This window comes from Molothrus aeneus, chromosome 20, assembly GCF_037042795.1.
Source record: "Molothrus aeneus isolate 106 chromosome 20, BPBGC_Maene_1.0, whole genome shotgun sequence".
Lineage (NCBI taxonomy): Eukaryota > Metazoa > Chordata > Aves > Passeriformes > Icteridae > Molothrus > Molothrus aeneus.
Genome location: NC_089665.1, coordinates 8,319,868 through 8,335,671, shown reverse-complemented (window position 1 = coordinate 8,335,671; position 15,804 = coordinate 8,319,868). Strand labels below are relative to the sequence as shown.

At 45.2% G+C, this 15,804-nt stretch overlaps 1 protein-coding gene across 1 annotated transcript in view; it reads right to left on the bottom strand.

Annotated features, from left to right (window-relative positions):
- Nucleotides 1-15,804, bottom strand: part of VPS53 (VPS53 subunit of GARP complex) — a 64,474-nt gene that overhangs the window by 15,102 nt on the left and 33,568 nt on the right. The window contains exons 13-17 of the mRNA XM_066563508.1: nucleotides 13,707-13,801; nucleotides 8,713-8,955; nucleotides 7,140-7,287; nucleotides 6,195-6,277; nucleotides 2,569-2,647 (exon numbers count right to left, since the gene is read on the bottom strand). Coding sequence (XP_066419605.1) covers nucleotides 2,569-2,647; nucleotides 6,195-6,277; nucleotides 7,140-7,287; nucleotides 8,713-8,955; nucleotides 13,707-13,801 — 648 coding nt within the window. The remainder of the gene's footprint in view (nucleotides 1-2,568; nucleotides 2,648-6,194; nucleotides 6,278-7,139; nucleotides 7,288-8,712; nucleotides 8,956-13,706; nucleotides 13,802-15,804) is intronic.

The following is a 15,804-nucleotide window of genomic DNA, read 5'->3' as shown; positions in this document are numbered from 1 at the left end:
ACGGTGCTGTGTCCCCCAAAGAGCCACCAGGTCCCTCCCTGTGTCCAGCCCTCCAGAAAAGGGACTTTGGGATTGAGAAGAGGATGAATGAACCTTCAACTCTCCCTGTTCCCAGCAGCATCCCACTGCCAGCTTGCCCTGCAGGCTCCAGCCTGGGCACCTGCAGAGGGGCTGGGAGGGGAGCGGGAAGCGCTGCTGGCCCCGAGTTTGGGGACAGGAGCTGGGCTCTGCCCTGTCACACCCTGCCCTGCCACACTCTGCACATGTTCCAGGGCTCACACACTCTCCTGAGAGCTTTTAATTAGCAGCTGTAGCTCTGCCTGCTCTGCTCTCAGGGTTTTTTCTGTGTGTGGAGTGCAGAAATGATTAAAGCCCCGCTCTGTCCACTCGGCTGTGAGGGCACAGGGAATTGCAGCTGGGCCAAAAAAGGTTTCAGGAAAATGTAAAAAGCCAGCAAGAGGTTGATGTGAGGCACTAAAATGTCCCCCAGCCCCAGTTCCAGGCACAGTTTTGAATATAAATTGATGCTTAATTCAGCATGTAAATCAAGCCTTAGCCAGTGCAATCCATAAATTTAATTGAGGCGAAAATATCCCGTGCAGATTAGCAGTTCCCTCATCCCAGAAATGAAAAAGGAAGCACACCAGGCAACGTGAGTGCCTGCTACAGATCAGTACAGACACATTAACAGTTCTTAGTTATCCAGGATATCACAACAGGAGGGTTTAGGGCAAATTCTCCTCCCACCCACATCCCAGCTCCCCGTCCTACAGTCCTGTTTAATCATCCTACACCTGCTGTAAAGTCTGAGTAAGGATTATCACCTACAAGTTTTGTAATATGGGGCCCTCTCAGCATTTACCATTTTCTTCAGGACACACCAAGTAAAGAATCATGGAAACCAAGCAGCATTCCCAGCTGAAAGCAATATTCCTGATGCTGTTTTCTGTGTTAAATCTCTCAACGTGGCCTGCAGCCAAAGTGGATTGAGAGGTTTAAGCATTTCATAATTTACCTCTATAGTTCCTGAACATTTTTGCAAAGAAAAAAAAAACAAAAAAACCCCAAAGCCAGACTCCAACAAAGGACTGGGAATGTTCAATCCTGGAGGACACCAGAGTGAGGTAAATGAAAAGAAACTAAACAAAGGAAAGCCCTAATGGAGCATGGATCTTGAGAGAGCAAAATTGGAATGGATCAGCCACACAATCTTTATTTCTCTAATACAGGCTGAAATTTTACATTTCCAAATACTAGCTCTGTGTTTAAATAATTACATGCATTTCTTATTGAAGTGTCAGAGTAACAACCCAGCCCTGAAGGAAAGGGAGGAGGAAGGTGAAGGGAAAAAACCTCTTGCACCAAATCCAGGTCTAATAAAATCACATAAAAGCAACTCTGTCTGATGCAAATAGAGGAGTGTGTGCACAAGTGACAGGTATTTATTTAGCTAATTTCATAACACTTAAACTTGTTTATATATCATCAGTCCCATCACATGTGCTGCATTTTACAAAGACAAAAATAAATGGCCTACCAGCTGCTGCTTTCTCAAGGTTGTGGTTTACTTGGGTATAAACAGTGAGAGCTAAGTGATTTAAATATTCCTGTACTCTGCAGCTTCAGGAGATCTGAGGGGCTGCCACAGCACACAGGCAACACCTGAAGTGCTGAGCCCTTCCTAGGGGTGTTATTTGACTGGGCAAAAAAATCCTCTTTCCATTTGGAACCTGTACAAGCTCTATTACCAGCTGCATTCTACTTCAAATATTAGCTGGGGGGTGGTGGGACTGGTTACAGCTGGAATACATCATAAAGCAGAAAGCTATTAAAATTCATGGCAGCCAGACAGTGTGTTGATCCTACAAAAATGGAGCTCTATGTTTAATATTTCTAATTAAAAGGAAAAAAAAAAATATAGTTCAATCCACTTTTGTTGTCTTCACCTCTGTCTAAAGCAAGTCTGGGTTTTCACAATACTTTGGCAAGGAAACACAGCTCTGCATTTCAAACATATAAAAGCCAGCAGTGTAACTGCAACAAAATCCTTAAGCTCAGTCCTAGGGGCCTCTCCAGGAATGGCTCCATATGTCCTTGAGAGGATCACAGAGGCAATAAGGCTCAATCTCAATTCCACATCACCTCCAGTGTGGACTACCTCCATTTCAGAGCCCCAAACAAGCAGCCTGGTAAAACTCCCTGCCAAAGAAGACAAAGGGGAGAGCAAAACCTGAAGGTGCATTTGGAATTTCACGCTGACAAAAGTTTTTCCAAATTTGAAATGTTCTCACTGGCATTGGGAGTGGAAAGAGAAAGCCTTGAGTACTCACTGAATGTATTTCATTGTCTGTAGGTTTTAATGTGGTGCAAAAAGCCTGGAAGCTCTAATCTGAATAATAAGAGGGTTTGGAGTGAGGGATGGATTTATAAATACAGCAATTGCTGCTCTAAAAAGTAAGAAAAAAAAATCAGAGTAAAAAAATGTATCAGTAGTGAAATCAAGCAATCAAAGCACACAAGAACTCCACATGGATCTTAAGGTGACCTGTTCTGAAAATCCACCCCTACCTTGCTCATAGCAGTCAGGGCAGGGTCACAGGCTGCATCCAGGTCCTGCACTAACAGCTGGATGCTGTTGGAGATCACACTGCAAAAAAGGGAAAAAAAAAAAAAGAATCAAGCATGAGTTTCAGAATCACACTGAGTAACAGAGTGCCAGAACTGGAGCCTTTGACTGTGAGAGGAGGAAAATCCTCCACTGGCTGACAGCAGCACTGTGATGTGAATGCACACAGCTACAACTTGTACTGAGGAGGAGCTGGGAAACCCTGCAGGGAGCTGCACGATGCTTTAAAGTGGGCTCCAGGGGAGACAGGATGTTTTTACAGTTGACCTTTCTCTGTTTTAACACAAATAAGGGGCTGGGGATCAAAGGTGGCAGATGAAGAGGAGAAATCCCCAAGCACCAAGCCCAGACTGGGATTCAGCTTCACATTTAATCCAGTCTGTGTAACACCAACATTTTATCATCTCTCCATTTATTCACAGCCAATATTCTACTGCTCACAGGATCTCGCACAGAGGATTTTAAAAATGACATCTGCATGAGTTCTGTGTCTCCCATGTGTGAAGATGAAGGCAGATGTCTTATTTACACTATGTCTAGGACTGCTGCCATCCATTGTTTGAGTTCCTGAGACATATACCAGACTAAAGGACACATTAGTCAAACACATTTCCCTCCCTTCCCCCCCCTTTTTTTTTTTAAATTTTGAACAGCATGATATTGCTTTGAGACATATTTAATGCCATCATATTATGATGTGAATAGAGGTGCAGCTGATCCTAAAACAACAGCCAAGAAACTCTGCCTGCAGCAGCTCAGAGCCCTCAGGGGCACAGGACCAGCACCCCCGCTGCAGACAGCTTCTGCTAGGAGCAAGAACTGATTCTGTTTCACTAAGCACAGTTTTTAAAAACAGTGTCAACTTTAAATCTGCCACAGATGCGTGTTTACAACCTCAGGATTATATTTGTAAGAAGTGGATTTTACTTTTGCTCTTTCTCATGATGGTAGCACAGATGAGAATCACAGGGCTGTGAGAAACCTGAGCAATGCTTCCTCAAACCATCTTTCCTCTCCCTCATTGTCTTTGTGAAGTTTTGGACACTGCTCTGGGGTTCACTGTTCAAAATATCTGTAAGTGTCCACCTTCTCACTGAGACATGGCGACACCCACATGTCATTCTGACCTGGGTTTGTTCTTCACCACAACCCAGAAAAGTTGCCTGTTCCCTTTCCTACACCTCCAGCACATAAAGTCTGGAACAGGATGCAAAGTAAAAGACTTCCTTCAAAGCAATCCATTTGTTTGTAAAGGCAAACTCATGTAAAATAAGTTGGAAAAAATTAATATAGGAGGTGAAGTGACTACAGGCTTCAAGTTACACCATCTAAAACTTGCATTGGGATAAAAAAAGCCTGTGACTGTTTCTGCTGGTGCCTCTGCTTCTGCTGGGCACTCCAGAATCCCCTCCCTGGGGGATTCCCCCAGGCCAAGGGAGCCAGACTGAAATAAGCTGAAATAAGCACCCTGCAGGGCCCCTGCTGCCGCTGCCTGGCAGGGAGGAGCTGTGCTCAGCACCAAGGAGCAGCACAAAGCTCTGAGTGGGTGGAAAATGCCCCCACCATTTGTGTGTCCATGCTCAGGAGTCAGGAGAAGTGCAGGCTCTCACCTGAAAACCACAAACCAGGGAGAGAAACTCATTTGTGTGCACTTCAGAATGAACTCCTGCTGTGGAGGTGCAGCAGGAAAAGTGCTGGGAACACAAAGGATCACACCATGCTGAATGAGAGGGTTTGGAGCCTGGTTCTGCAGGAAAACACTTCCAATCCTAAGCCAGGCAGCAGTGGGTGACTCCTCACACAATCCCTGGCATGCACAGAGGGATGGATCAGGGAGCTGAGCCCATGAAGGAGCAGGGCAGCAACCCCAGTGAGCCCAACACCTCAGGGGTTCTCTGAGTGCTGCCCATCATTTCACAACACAGACCAACAGGGAAATGATGGATTTCTGGATTTGCATTACAATCATTTTTCTTTTGTGGAACATCAAGAAGAAGTTCCCATAATTTCTCCAACTTTCCTAAAGAAACTGCTTTGCCACCCCAAGGGTAAACCCCTCCTTTTCTCCACATCTGGGGTGGTTCTGCACCCTCCTTTCTCTGAAAGAAGAAACACTTCCCAGGGTGCATAAACAGCATTTTATCACTTATTTTATGACTGCCTAACAAGACATCAAATCCCAAAAGAAACCCCTTGTTTGATGTTGAATGAGCCAGCAAGGTTTATAGCTCAGACTTCCACTGACAGAAGGCTGGACAAAGCCCTCAGCTGGAACAGAATGAAAGTCAATTAAAAGCCTTTGTTACAAGATATATCAGCCCTGTCAGTTGGACTTTAAACCTGTCCAAAGCAGCAAATGTGAGCTGTACATTAAACAACTTCCAAAACACTTCACACGGGCTGTCTGAGGCAGCCACTGTGGAAATCCAGCAGCCACCTGAAGCTGCTGGCTCCTGATGGCAAAACTCACCTGTCCATGCTAAGAAAACCCCACCTTATGGCACATTTTATTTCTCTTTTCCTGCTACCTTGCTTGCTTTGGCTGAGTGGACACAGCAACCTTGAATTTCAGACAGGGATTCACTCCTAAAAAGGTCTGAGAAGAGCCTGGGGGGAAGGGAAGGGAAGGGAAGGGAAGGGAAGGGAAGGGAAGGGAAGGGAAGGGAAGGGAAGGGAAGGGAAGGGAAGGGAAGGGAAGGGAAGGGAAGGGAAGGGAAGGGAAGGGAAGGGAAGGGAAGGGAAGGGAAGGGAAGGGAAGGGAAGGGAAGGGAAGGGAATTCTGTGCAGCCTGGAATGGAGCCTGGGACCATGTGAAAGAGCTGGATGGAGATTCACTGGGATCCTGTCCACAGCAGCAGAAAAGCAGGAATCACAGGAAGGAAGTCTTCTGAAAAAAATATCTTACTGCTATCTGGGCTGAATCTTTGTTTTAGGAGAGGAGGAGCTGGTGACAGGGATTATTTTCCCAGTCTTGCAAAGATATTCTTTTGTCTGATAAGAGGCAAAACAACTTTTGCCTCAATTTTCTTGTCTCAAAAAATACATTCAATCTGTCTGTCAGGGGTGGAGAGGAAAGGATGTTAGAGCAGAATATTTTTAGCACCGCTACATGAAAAGTTATTTTAATGAACGATAATCTTCTCTCAATTATAATCCCCAAATATAAGATTGGATCAGTCTTTTATGTCATCTGAAATGGGGTTTGATCATACTGACAAGGCTGCTGATTACCAGGGGGAAGTTAAAGCAGGAAGGAATGTACTGAAATAGCTTCCTTTCTTGAAATGTAGCAGCCACCTCGCAGAGCTGCCAAGATGCAAATGATGTTTCAAATGGAAACTCACTATTTCCTTTCCCTTTTCCAGTGCTCTTGTTCCTTTGGCTTGGACCATGGGGAGCAGCTAAAGCCTGTGCTAGTGCTCAGCCAGAGGATACCATTCCTGAGCAGGGAAATGCCTGTGCCCATCCTGTGACACCAGGATTTCGGGATTGTTTTTACTCCAGCACCATCTGGCTGACAAAAGGGGATGTTTGACACATTGTGGGGAGAAGTAAGTGCTGGACATACATGCTGAAAGTGTCCATCTCTCCTGTCAGGTTGATTCTCTCCATTAGGCTTGTATCCACTTTTTCTTTGAGCTTCTCTTCCAACTGTTGGGAAACAAAACAAGCAACAGGGAGATCAGGTTTCCAGCTCGAAATAATTGTTCTTGAAAACTTGTGCCCTGGAAAGGTCAGCTTCTTCAAACTTCATCTGTGACCAAACCATATCCAAAACACATCCAGTGACACTGGAAATCTTTCCTTCCTGGCATCCCAGAGCTGTTGATTTGCCAGGATGGCCCATGGTGGCTCCATGTGCTCAAAGAATGAAAGCTCCAAGGTCAAATATGTAACTCTAGTATGACATGCTACCGTGCTAGCTTAACACTGTGGCATCTGTCCTGCTAATAAAGATGTTTCTCAACACTCTGCCTGTGCCCAAACTGCAGAGGAGGAGGAGGAGGAGGAGGATTGCCAGACCTAGTGGTGGAGAGGCCTGGATAGAGCCAAACATCACAGCTCATTGCTGACCCATGGCATTTTGGAAGCACCTGAATGTAATGAGTGGAGTGGCTGCAAATCACATCAGCATAAATTCCTCCTCTCTCCACTCCACATTGCCCCAGTATTTCATGCAAGTATTTTCCCAAAAGCATTTTGAATTATTGTTGTGCTTGTTTTGATGAAGGGGAGATAATGAACAGAGAATCTTTAAAAAAAAAAAAAATTGGCCCCCAATCCAAAACAAATTATGTAACAAGCAGAAAAGGATTGACCCCAAAACTGATGCTGCAAAGCAGGATTACAAGCAAATTACTTTTCTCAGAAAATCAATACTTTTCTTTCTTTGAAATACAGAATGAATCATGTAGAGCTCAATAATCAAATGGATTTTTTTATTACTTTTGGCTGTCCCAGCCTCCACAGCAACACAGAGGAGGGGCTGGTGTCTCCTCAGAGGAAAGCTCACCTGCTGGGTGGTGGCCAGGCAATACTCTGCAGTGCTCAGGATGCTGCAAATGAGGCACAGTTCTTCTAAAGTAAACTTTGCCACTTCAGAGCCTTCCTTTTCTTTCAGCAAACTTGTGATGGTGAGCCCACCACTGCTGCTGGTTGTCCTGGGGGGAAAAAAAAAAGGCAAAATGATAAAACCTGTGAGGTTTTTGAGAGTACAGACACTCAAGGTGCAAAATTACTGCTGGATTTTAATGCCATAAAAGGGCTTTATGACCACAGCCCTAAACCCTGTGCAATACAGGACATCAAACCCACAACTGCTATTTTGGTGAAGGAATTTCTTTTCCAAAGAGTTTTGTACCAGGTCTTCAAGCAAAGGACAACTCACTCATTGACAAGAAAAACAGATTAGGATGCAAGTGGAACACAGCCTTCCCCAGGCAGCTTCACCTTCACTGCCAGTTATCCAAAATCTAATTAAAGATTGCAGAAGGATCTCAGAACTATCAGGAAACTTGTCATATTTATCTCTGCAGCACTAAACAGCTTTCCACATGCATTTGAGACTTTGGCAACCTGTTTTAAAAGCTGATGGTATCAACAAAGTAAATTATGGAAGATGTGCCTTCCCCTCCACTGCCTTCCAGTGAGCAAGGTTCATGTATCAACAAAGACAGAGCAGTTTAGAGGCAGGAAATTCCCTACCTCTCAACTCTTTATAATCCAAATCCATTAAAAAAAAATAGGACAGTGATATTTATCTTGGACAGCAAAAATGGAGCACTCAAAAAAACGTGGATAAAGAATGCAATTGAGGTCTGATGGAGAACACACATTAAATTTATCTTTCCACTTGTCTGGATGGAACCCTCTCCCCTCCTTCCATCTGTGAAAGGTTTTACTGGTTTCAGAAAGTCATTCTGCTGCTCCCAGGTTTACAAAGGAAACAAACTGAAGATGTTAAATGGCAAATAAAATTATCTGCAGTGGAGCTTTGGCAACATCTCAAGAGCACCTTTAGCCTGTACACTGATCCATACTGCTGCAAACTCATTATGATTTCCTTTCCTTGCACTGGATTTACATCTACAGATCTTATTTATACAGAGATAAAATGTTCCAGAGCAGAGGGAGGTACAGGGAAGCACTTCAGCATCTCAGAAATAAACCACCTTCATTATAAATTACCATATAGATGATGTTGGGCTAAGGCAGCTGAGAATCCCAGTATGAGCTGGATACCCAAGCAGCAATTCTGAAAGCCAGGACCCTCTGAAGAGACTTGGGCTGGCATTTCAAAAGGAATTTCAAGAAACTGCAAATCTGACTGTGAATCAAAGCCAAATATGAAGCTGTTCTCCAGAGGCCCTTAAAAGAAAAACAATGTGTGACTGCCCATTTGCTCTCCTGCTTTTCTCTCTGTGCAAAAAAACTGAATTTTGGAGGAAACCATGAAGTAAATGGAGTGATCCTGCTGCTACCTGGGCTGTCTGACAGGGAAATGAGTGTATTTGTGAATCATCTTTACAAATGATCAGCTCCTCAGTGCAGTGGGATGTGTGCAGCACTGGCAGTGCCAGACTCACTTGGGCAGGTTTCCAGAGAGGATTTTCCAGGCGTATTCCCTCAGGTATTTCTGGAAGATGGTGGTCAGGGCTATCATGGGCTCCCCGGTGCTGAGCTGGGAGCACTGCACCATGCACTTCTTGTAGTACACAAAGAGGTCAGCACAGCTGGGCAGCACAGCTCCCCCTTCATCCACGTTGGGCTTGGGGGGACCCTGAGCCTTGAAGTCAGCCACAAATCTGTCAATCAGCTCTCCCAGATTCCTGGGGTGGGGAATAAAAAGATATTTGAGTCTGTTGAGGGAGGAATTGGGAGTGAAAAGAGAGAATAATGCTTACAATGAGATGCTCTGTCTTGTGACAGCAGCAAGTCCAGGTTTAGCAGCTGGGTATTCCCAGCCCTTTCTTATCTCCACACTCCCAGCACAAAGCTCACACAATTCCACAGCCCAAACCTTTTGTGCTCAGGAGTTTTAGTGGCAGCTTCAAATCTGTTCTCCAGCCACACATAAAAGCTCCCAGGTCTGCCAGGGCTCAGTTCAGCACATTTGATGCAAGTGCATTAAGCCCGTGCTCAAGTTTCATTCCTGGCAGCAGGAAAAGGAACAGTCAGGCCTCCCATCCCAGCAGAGCTCAGGGAATTCGGATTTTGAAGGGATGTGCTCAAAATGGTGTGTCCCATTTGCCATTGCTTGGTCCCATTTGGATACCACCTGGTTTTGCACAACTTCACACTTCCTTTAAAGAAGTTTTATTTAGCATGAGCACGAAGTGCACTTCCTACTCAAACTCTTTTTAAAAGCACAAAAAGCCCTCTTATTGTCTCCAGTGATTCATTACAGCCCGGTCCTTACTCAAATATTTCGGTCTTTAGGCAACAATAAACTTCACTCCATCCTTTCACCAGGACAAAAAGGCTTTTGAGCATGGCAGAGAGCCAGAGCCATCAACAGAGGACCAGAGAATCTTCTGATCTTGGGGAGTTCCTCCGGTCCTACCCCTCCAGAGAACAGCACATCCATGTCCAGCTCAGCTCCATGGAATAACCTCTGCCAGATGAATTCCAGCAATAAACCTCCTCCCCCAGGCAAATTCACACAGCCTTCCTCAAGGAAGCTTGGATTTTGGGAAATAGATAGGCCTTTCAGATGAGAGGTACCCTGCTGACCAGGAGTTCCTGTATTTTATATTCCTGTTTTGAATATGGTTTTCCTGCAGCTCTCCCCTTCCCATGGCACAAGCCACACCTCTGAGGGTAATGGCTGGGCTGTGCCACGATCCAGGGCTCCTAAGGAGAAAACCAAATCCTCAGGAGAAAGGCTGAGACTCTGCAGCACGTTCTCACCTTTACCAGTGAAAGGGGAAAAATCCACCAACAACAGCTTTCCCCCAGTTTCTATCCCTTTTTGCTTTCCCTCTTGTGAGAGAGAAAATTCCAGAGATTCAGAGAACCCACAAGTCAGAGAATTGAGAGAATCAGAGAACCCACAAGTCAGAGATATTGAGAGAATCAGAGAACCCACAAATCAGAGAAATCAGAGAACACACAAGTCAGAGAAGCAGGAGAATCAAAGAACCTGCAAGTCAGAGAATAGGAGAACCCACAAGTCAGAGAATTCAAGGAATGAGAGAACCCACAAATCAGAGAATTGAGAGAATTCAGAAACCCCCTAAGTTAGAGAATTGAGAGAACCCACAAGTCAGAGAATTCAGAGAATTCACAGAACCCACAAGTCTCTTCCCTGACAAACTCAGAGGCTGCTGCCTCAGAAGGGATGAGCTCCTACCAGGGGTGATCTGCTGGGCCAAACTTATCTCCAAAGATGTGCTTGGAATATCAGGATCTCCATCATGGAGCCAGGCAGTTGCAAAGACAAGCAGCCCCTTTTTCCATGCCTATTGCTCAAGCCCTGCACACAGCTCTGATTCCACACTCCCAGCTCCTCAGCTGTGCTACAAGCACTGTAAAAACATCAGGCTGCTCCACTGATGTGATAAATCTCCACGCTGGCAGCAGCAATTGAAGGCTGAAGTGAAGCATTGATTGTGTTGGGCCACAGAGAAGCAGAATTTACCTCCCTCTGTAGCTGTAGCAGAGCCAAACAGATGGCTGCTGCAGGAGGGCTGCAGCCTGCACATCCCTGCAGCTCCTCAAGGAAGGAGGACGTGGCTCACTCCTTGTCAAACTCAACAGCTGCATCTCCACCTCTGCATCTGTGCTGGGCTCCAGCTGGGCAACAAAGTGGAGCTTTCTTAGCACTCACCAGTCACTTGATTTTTTTTTTTTTTGCCTTCTCTCAGTCTCAAGACACGGTCAGGAATGTCGATGGCTTTTGTTTCTTTATGTTTAGCCCACATGTTCTCCTCTTCTCTGAGGCAAAGTGAAATGGATCTGCATTTTCCTGCTCCCCCCCAAGGTCTTGTCAAGTGGGATGCAGGAGAAAATGCAGCTGTTCAGAAGGGCTGGGAGAGCAGTGCTGGGGCTTCATGCTTGTTCTGATCCCAACCTGGATAAAGCTGCCCATCAAACCAGGCTGTGGGACTGCTCCCATTTCAGAATGGCACTGGTGACAGCTAAACATCAGGATACTGTGCACTAAAAGAACTAATTCATCATTAATGCACACCTTGGCTGATGGCAAAGCTTCACATGAGCCTCGGCTGGCCCAAATGTGATACCAAGGCCACAAACCTTTGTGTGGTGCAATGGGAGCACAGAGAGTCTGGCAGAAAAAGCTGCTGGGAGATGAAACAGAAGGCAGGAGAGCTACAGAAAATGAGTATTTTCTGCACAGACTCTGCAAAAAGGAAAAGCTCCAAGAAAAGTCTCTGGTAGTGCAGATGTGGTATTTCCTAACAGTAGCACATTTATTGGGAGTGAGAACTCGCCAAATCTAACCAAGAGAAAGAATGAAATGAAATCACATAAAGGGAATTCTATTCTGCTTCTTTTCATTCCTGCATTCCTCTTCCTTTGTTTTTTGGGGGGTTTTTTTGTGGTTTTTTTTTTTTTTTTCTTTCACTCAACCTATTGAGGGTTGTTCTGGCAATCAGGAGAAGAACCAGGAGAGGAGAAGAGGGTGCTCAGGAACCTGGGTGTGCCCAGGGGTGTGAACAGAGCAGTGGCACTGCCACACCTGGAGCACTGCAGAGCACTTTCCATGCACTGGGGATTCTGGAAGCCCCTGTGCTGACGAGGCTGCAAACACACAGCACAAAGTGCCAGCCTTCCAAGCACTCTGGACTCAGACGTGCCTCTGAGCAGATTTAAGGAGGGCTCTGCACACTCTCAGCCCTGCAGACCTGACAGAGCTCTTCCTCCTCTCCCAGAACAGCTCAGCTCACATCTGTGTGCTCCTGCTGCTCCAGCTGACCACAAAGGACAGCTAAAGATGCACATCCCAAAGGGGCAGGAATGAAATCTGCTCTGCTGGTCAGAAATCTGATATTTACTCTGCAGCTGAGGGTGGAGAGCAGCATCTTTAAACTCCTTCTTTCAGGTGTCTCCTCTTAAACTGCTACAGATTTTGGCAATGTGTTTCTATAAATGGGTATGGAAACAATTTTTTGGCAGAAAAAATTGTCCAGGCTTTTTTTCTGCCACAGATTTAATGTGGCAGAAAAATGATGAATAAAACTATTGCTCTCACTATTCAGAGCTCAAATATACAATTAATGATCTAAGCAACATCTCATTTTCAGACAATGGCAACAGATTCCTCCAAAGTTCAATCAAAGGAGGAAGAAGAGAGAAAAAAGTGAAGGAAAGCAATTTCTGGCAGTCAGGGGCAGCATGGGGAATACTGTGGCAGTTTTTCTTTGAACTCCCTGCAGCTTGTGGCTATAAAGATAATATAAAACATCTCAGGATTGTAAAGGAAAGGGAGAATAAAAAAAAAATAAAGGCAACTGAAGGGGCTAGGAGCACTGTGGGGTAGAATTACCAAAATGGGGATTAAAATGGCCCCCAGTGAGAAGGGAAGAAATATTCAAAGAAGTCTGTGCTCTGTTGGCTGAGGGCAGGGGGGAAATATCAGTTTCCCTTTGTGATATTGCAGAGCAGAACCTAAACCCAGCAGGACACAGCACTGTGCAAGGTTTCAGCTATTCAATGATTTTTTTTTAAGCATAAAAAGTTGATGGGACATGGAAAAGCTTTTTCAAGATGCTTATCATGGAGTTTGGATAAAATCAGGACACTCCAAGCCTTGAGTGAGACACTGTCTCATTGGAAGACACAAAAGCACACACAGGTGAGACTCCAAGCCTCCTCCTTTCCAGCACTAATCTGTGCTAAAAGACCAAACTGAACCTTTTTCAGCTATTTCCTCTCCCAGGTGGCACTGCAGCTGTTACTGAGATGTTGTTTAAACCCTGGTGTGAATGGAGGTGCACAAGGAAGTGTGGTGAGAGCCCTGCACACTTCTCAGAGCTCAAAGCTGAAAGCTCCTTTCATTCAAGGTTTTTTGCTGCAAGTCAGAGAGGAAGATGAAGAAGGGTGCCAGGGATTAAAGCCCCTGACAAAGTCCCAGTCTGTGAGCAATGATAATGTTATCTTACAACCAGCTTTCATCTTAGGATCTCAAATAACTTATTCCTACAAAGCAAATCCTGCAGCTCCTCTGCCACAAAGCCACATGTGTGTTTTACAGAAAACCCAACCCTGTTATTTGTGGAAGCCATGAGATGAAAGAAAGACACATGTCTGCAGTGGGAATTGCAGAGGCAACAGAAGTCATTTCAGGAACTCTGAGCCTCTTCCAGAGAAAGGCAGCAGGCACCACTCCTGCAGCCCTCTGCAATTACACACAAAACCAACCCCACAGCCCTCTGAACACTCATTTTGTCCAAGCAAAGGCCCCACTCAAAGCTTCCTGAACCACAAACACTGCTCCTGTTGAAATCAGGCAGCAGAGGTGCAATATATTAAATCTTCTGCAGCTTGAGTACAGAATCCAGCACAACCCAACACATCCAAAACCAAACAAACCCTGAAGTTCAGGCTGGTTACTCACTTGTCCTGGGACTCAATGTACACATAAAGGTGAGGCTCAAAGCACTTGGAAACAATGCCATGGAAAGGATTGTCAGGGACCTTTGGCTTCTTTGGCTGCAAGGAAACATTTAAAATGTTGGTTCAAAGCTGCCCTGTAAGACCTTGAAGGAACAGCAACGCAACAGCACAGAAGGATAGAAATCTTTAGAGATATTGTAACACAGAAATTTGCTGTCAAATCATCAAAGCATATAAATGTTATTATATCCAAGTCTTCCCTCCTTCTTAGAGAGCTGTTAGCAATCCAAGGAATTATCTTTCCACTTGTAAAATATTCTTAGCCTTAAAGAGAAGGCTGCTCCATGCTAACAGATTTCAGCTGAAGAGCCTTAATGCAGTTTGCAAATAAAATCTCCCTGAATCCTTCAAGCAGTAACAAGGCTCCTCTAGTCCCCTCTGAAATCAAATGTAGCAGTTATTTGGAAGCAAGATTAAAGAATCCTTACATTTTAGAGTGTCAAGGGCAATAACTCAAAGCTACAGGCTTCATCTGAATGAATTTTATTTAGATAAACAGCATGTAATTACTGCAGGAGCCAGAATTATACAGGCCTGCTTTCACTGTGAAACATGTTTCTGGGGATGCAAAGATTTCTATTTTTAAATCACATTTAGAGCATTAAGCACAGGTGCCATGTGGGAGCCATCCTGTTTACCCCCATTTGAGTTTAGTGCTGCACTCCAACCATGGCCAAGCACAGCCCCTGGGACTACTCACACATTTAAATTTGTGCATGTTTAAGTACCAGGCTGGGCAGGACCTTTAAGCTCTTTTTTTTTTGCCCTACAGATTATTATTATTCTTTTTTACCAATAGATAATTTCTCTTGTTGCTTCCCAGCAGCTTTTCCCTGGCTGCAAAGAGAGCTGCAGTGACTCTGGAATGGAATTCTTGCTTCTCTCTCCACAAAAAGCCAAGATCAGCTCCCAGCCAATGAAGATATGAATTTTTCCAGCTGAATTTTTTTTAAAATTCAGGAAAAGCCAAACAAAAGAAGCAAAGCCTAAAGGACTTTCTCTCCTAAACAACAGAGGAGATGGCACTAAGAATTTGGCAGAACTATCAGAGTGTGACAAGGCAAACTTTTCTCAGCAACAATTCAGCCCCAAATGATGAATCCCAACTTATGGCTGCAAGCCTAAAGTGAGGAAATGGTTTTATGGAGGCCAGACCACCTCTATGAGCCTTGAATGAAGAATTTAACTTTTAAGAGCCTTGGGACAGAACCATCACCAGGCATCCTCCACCCAATGCAGGATGCACTCACTCACTGGAGCTGGGAGGAAAAAAAAGAGCTGGGAATTACAGAAACCTCCCATCTGCAAAGCCCTGGCATGGCAGTGCCAGCACAAAGCTGCAGATTCACCAAGTTTAGCACTCAGCTCCTGCAGCAGGCCTGGCTCTCTGTGTCTCTGCACCACGCTGCTCCCAGCATGTCTGGTGGAAGGAATATTAAATCTTTTACCAGTAGCACTGAAGCTGTATTTCTGAGTGTGCAACCCTGTCCAAAAGCTGCAGATGTTTAAGCTATTTCCTCCTTGAGTTTGATGGAAATAATAAAAGGTTACTGTTGTCACAGCAAGGAGGTCTGCAGCTGGCCCAGTTTCCTTTCATTACCATCCAAAGTAAACAGATTAAATGGAACTGCTAGGATTACCAAAAGAGGTGCTTTTTTAGCATGGATTTCCCCCCCCAAAATTCTTGTGCTCCCTCTTAGATTCCCAAGTGTCTTGAATTTCCAGGAGTGGTGTCTTGGAAGGGCTCTTTTACTGAAAACCCTTCAACTCTTTGTGTCCCTTCTGTTCCTCATGCAGTGACAGGAAAGATGAGATTTTCAGCACTTCCAGACTCCCAGCATGAACCAGCAGCTGCTGGCACTGGGACACTGAAATGTTGGAGCCCTGCTGGCACCCAGGAGGCTGCAGGGCAGCAGAGCCCAGCCCTGTGACACTGACACAGGGCATTCCTGCAAGGAAGGGGCAGCCTCACCACAGCCTGCACTTCCAGGGATGTCTCCTCTCCATGGATGGCTTCACAAGGTCCAGGGAGCACAGCA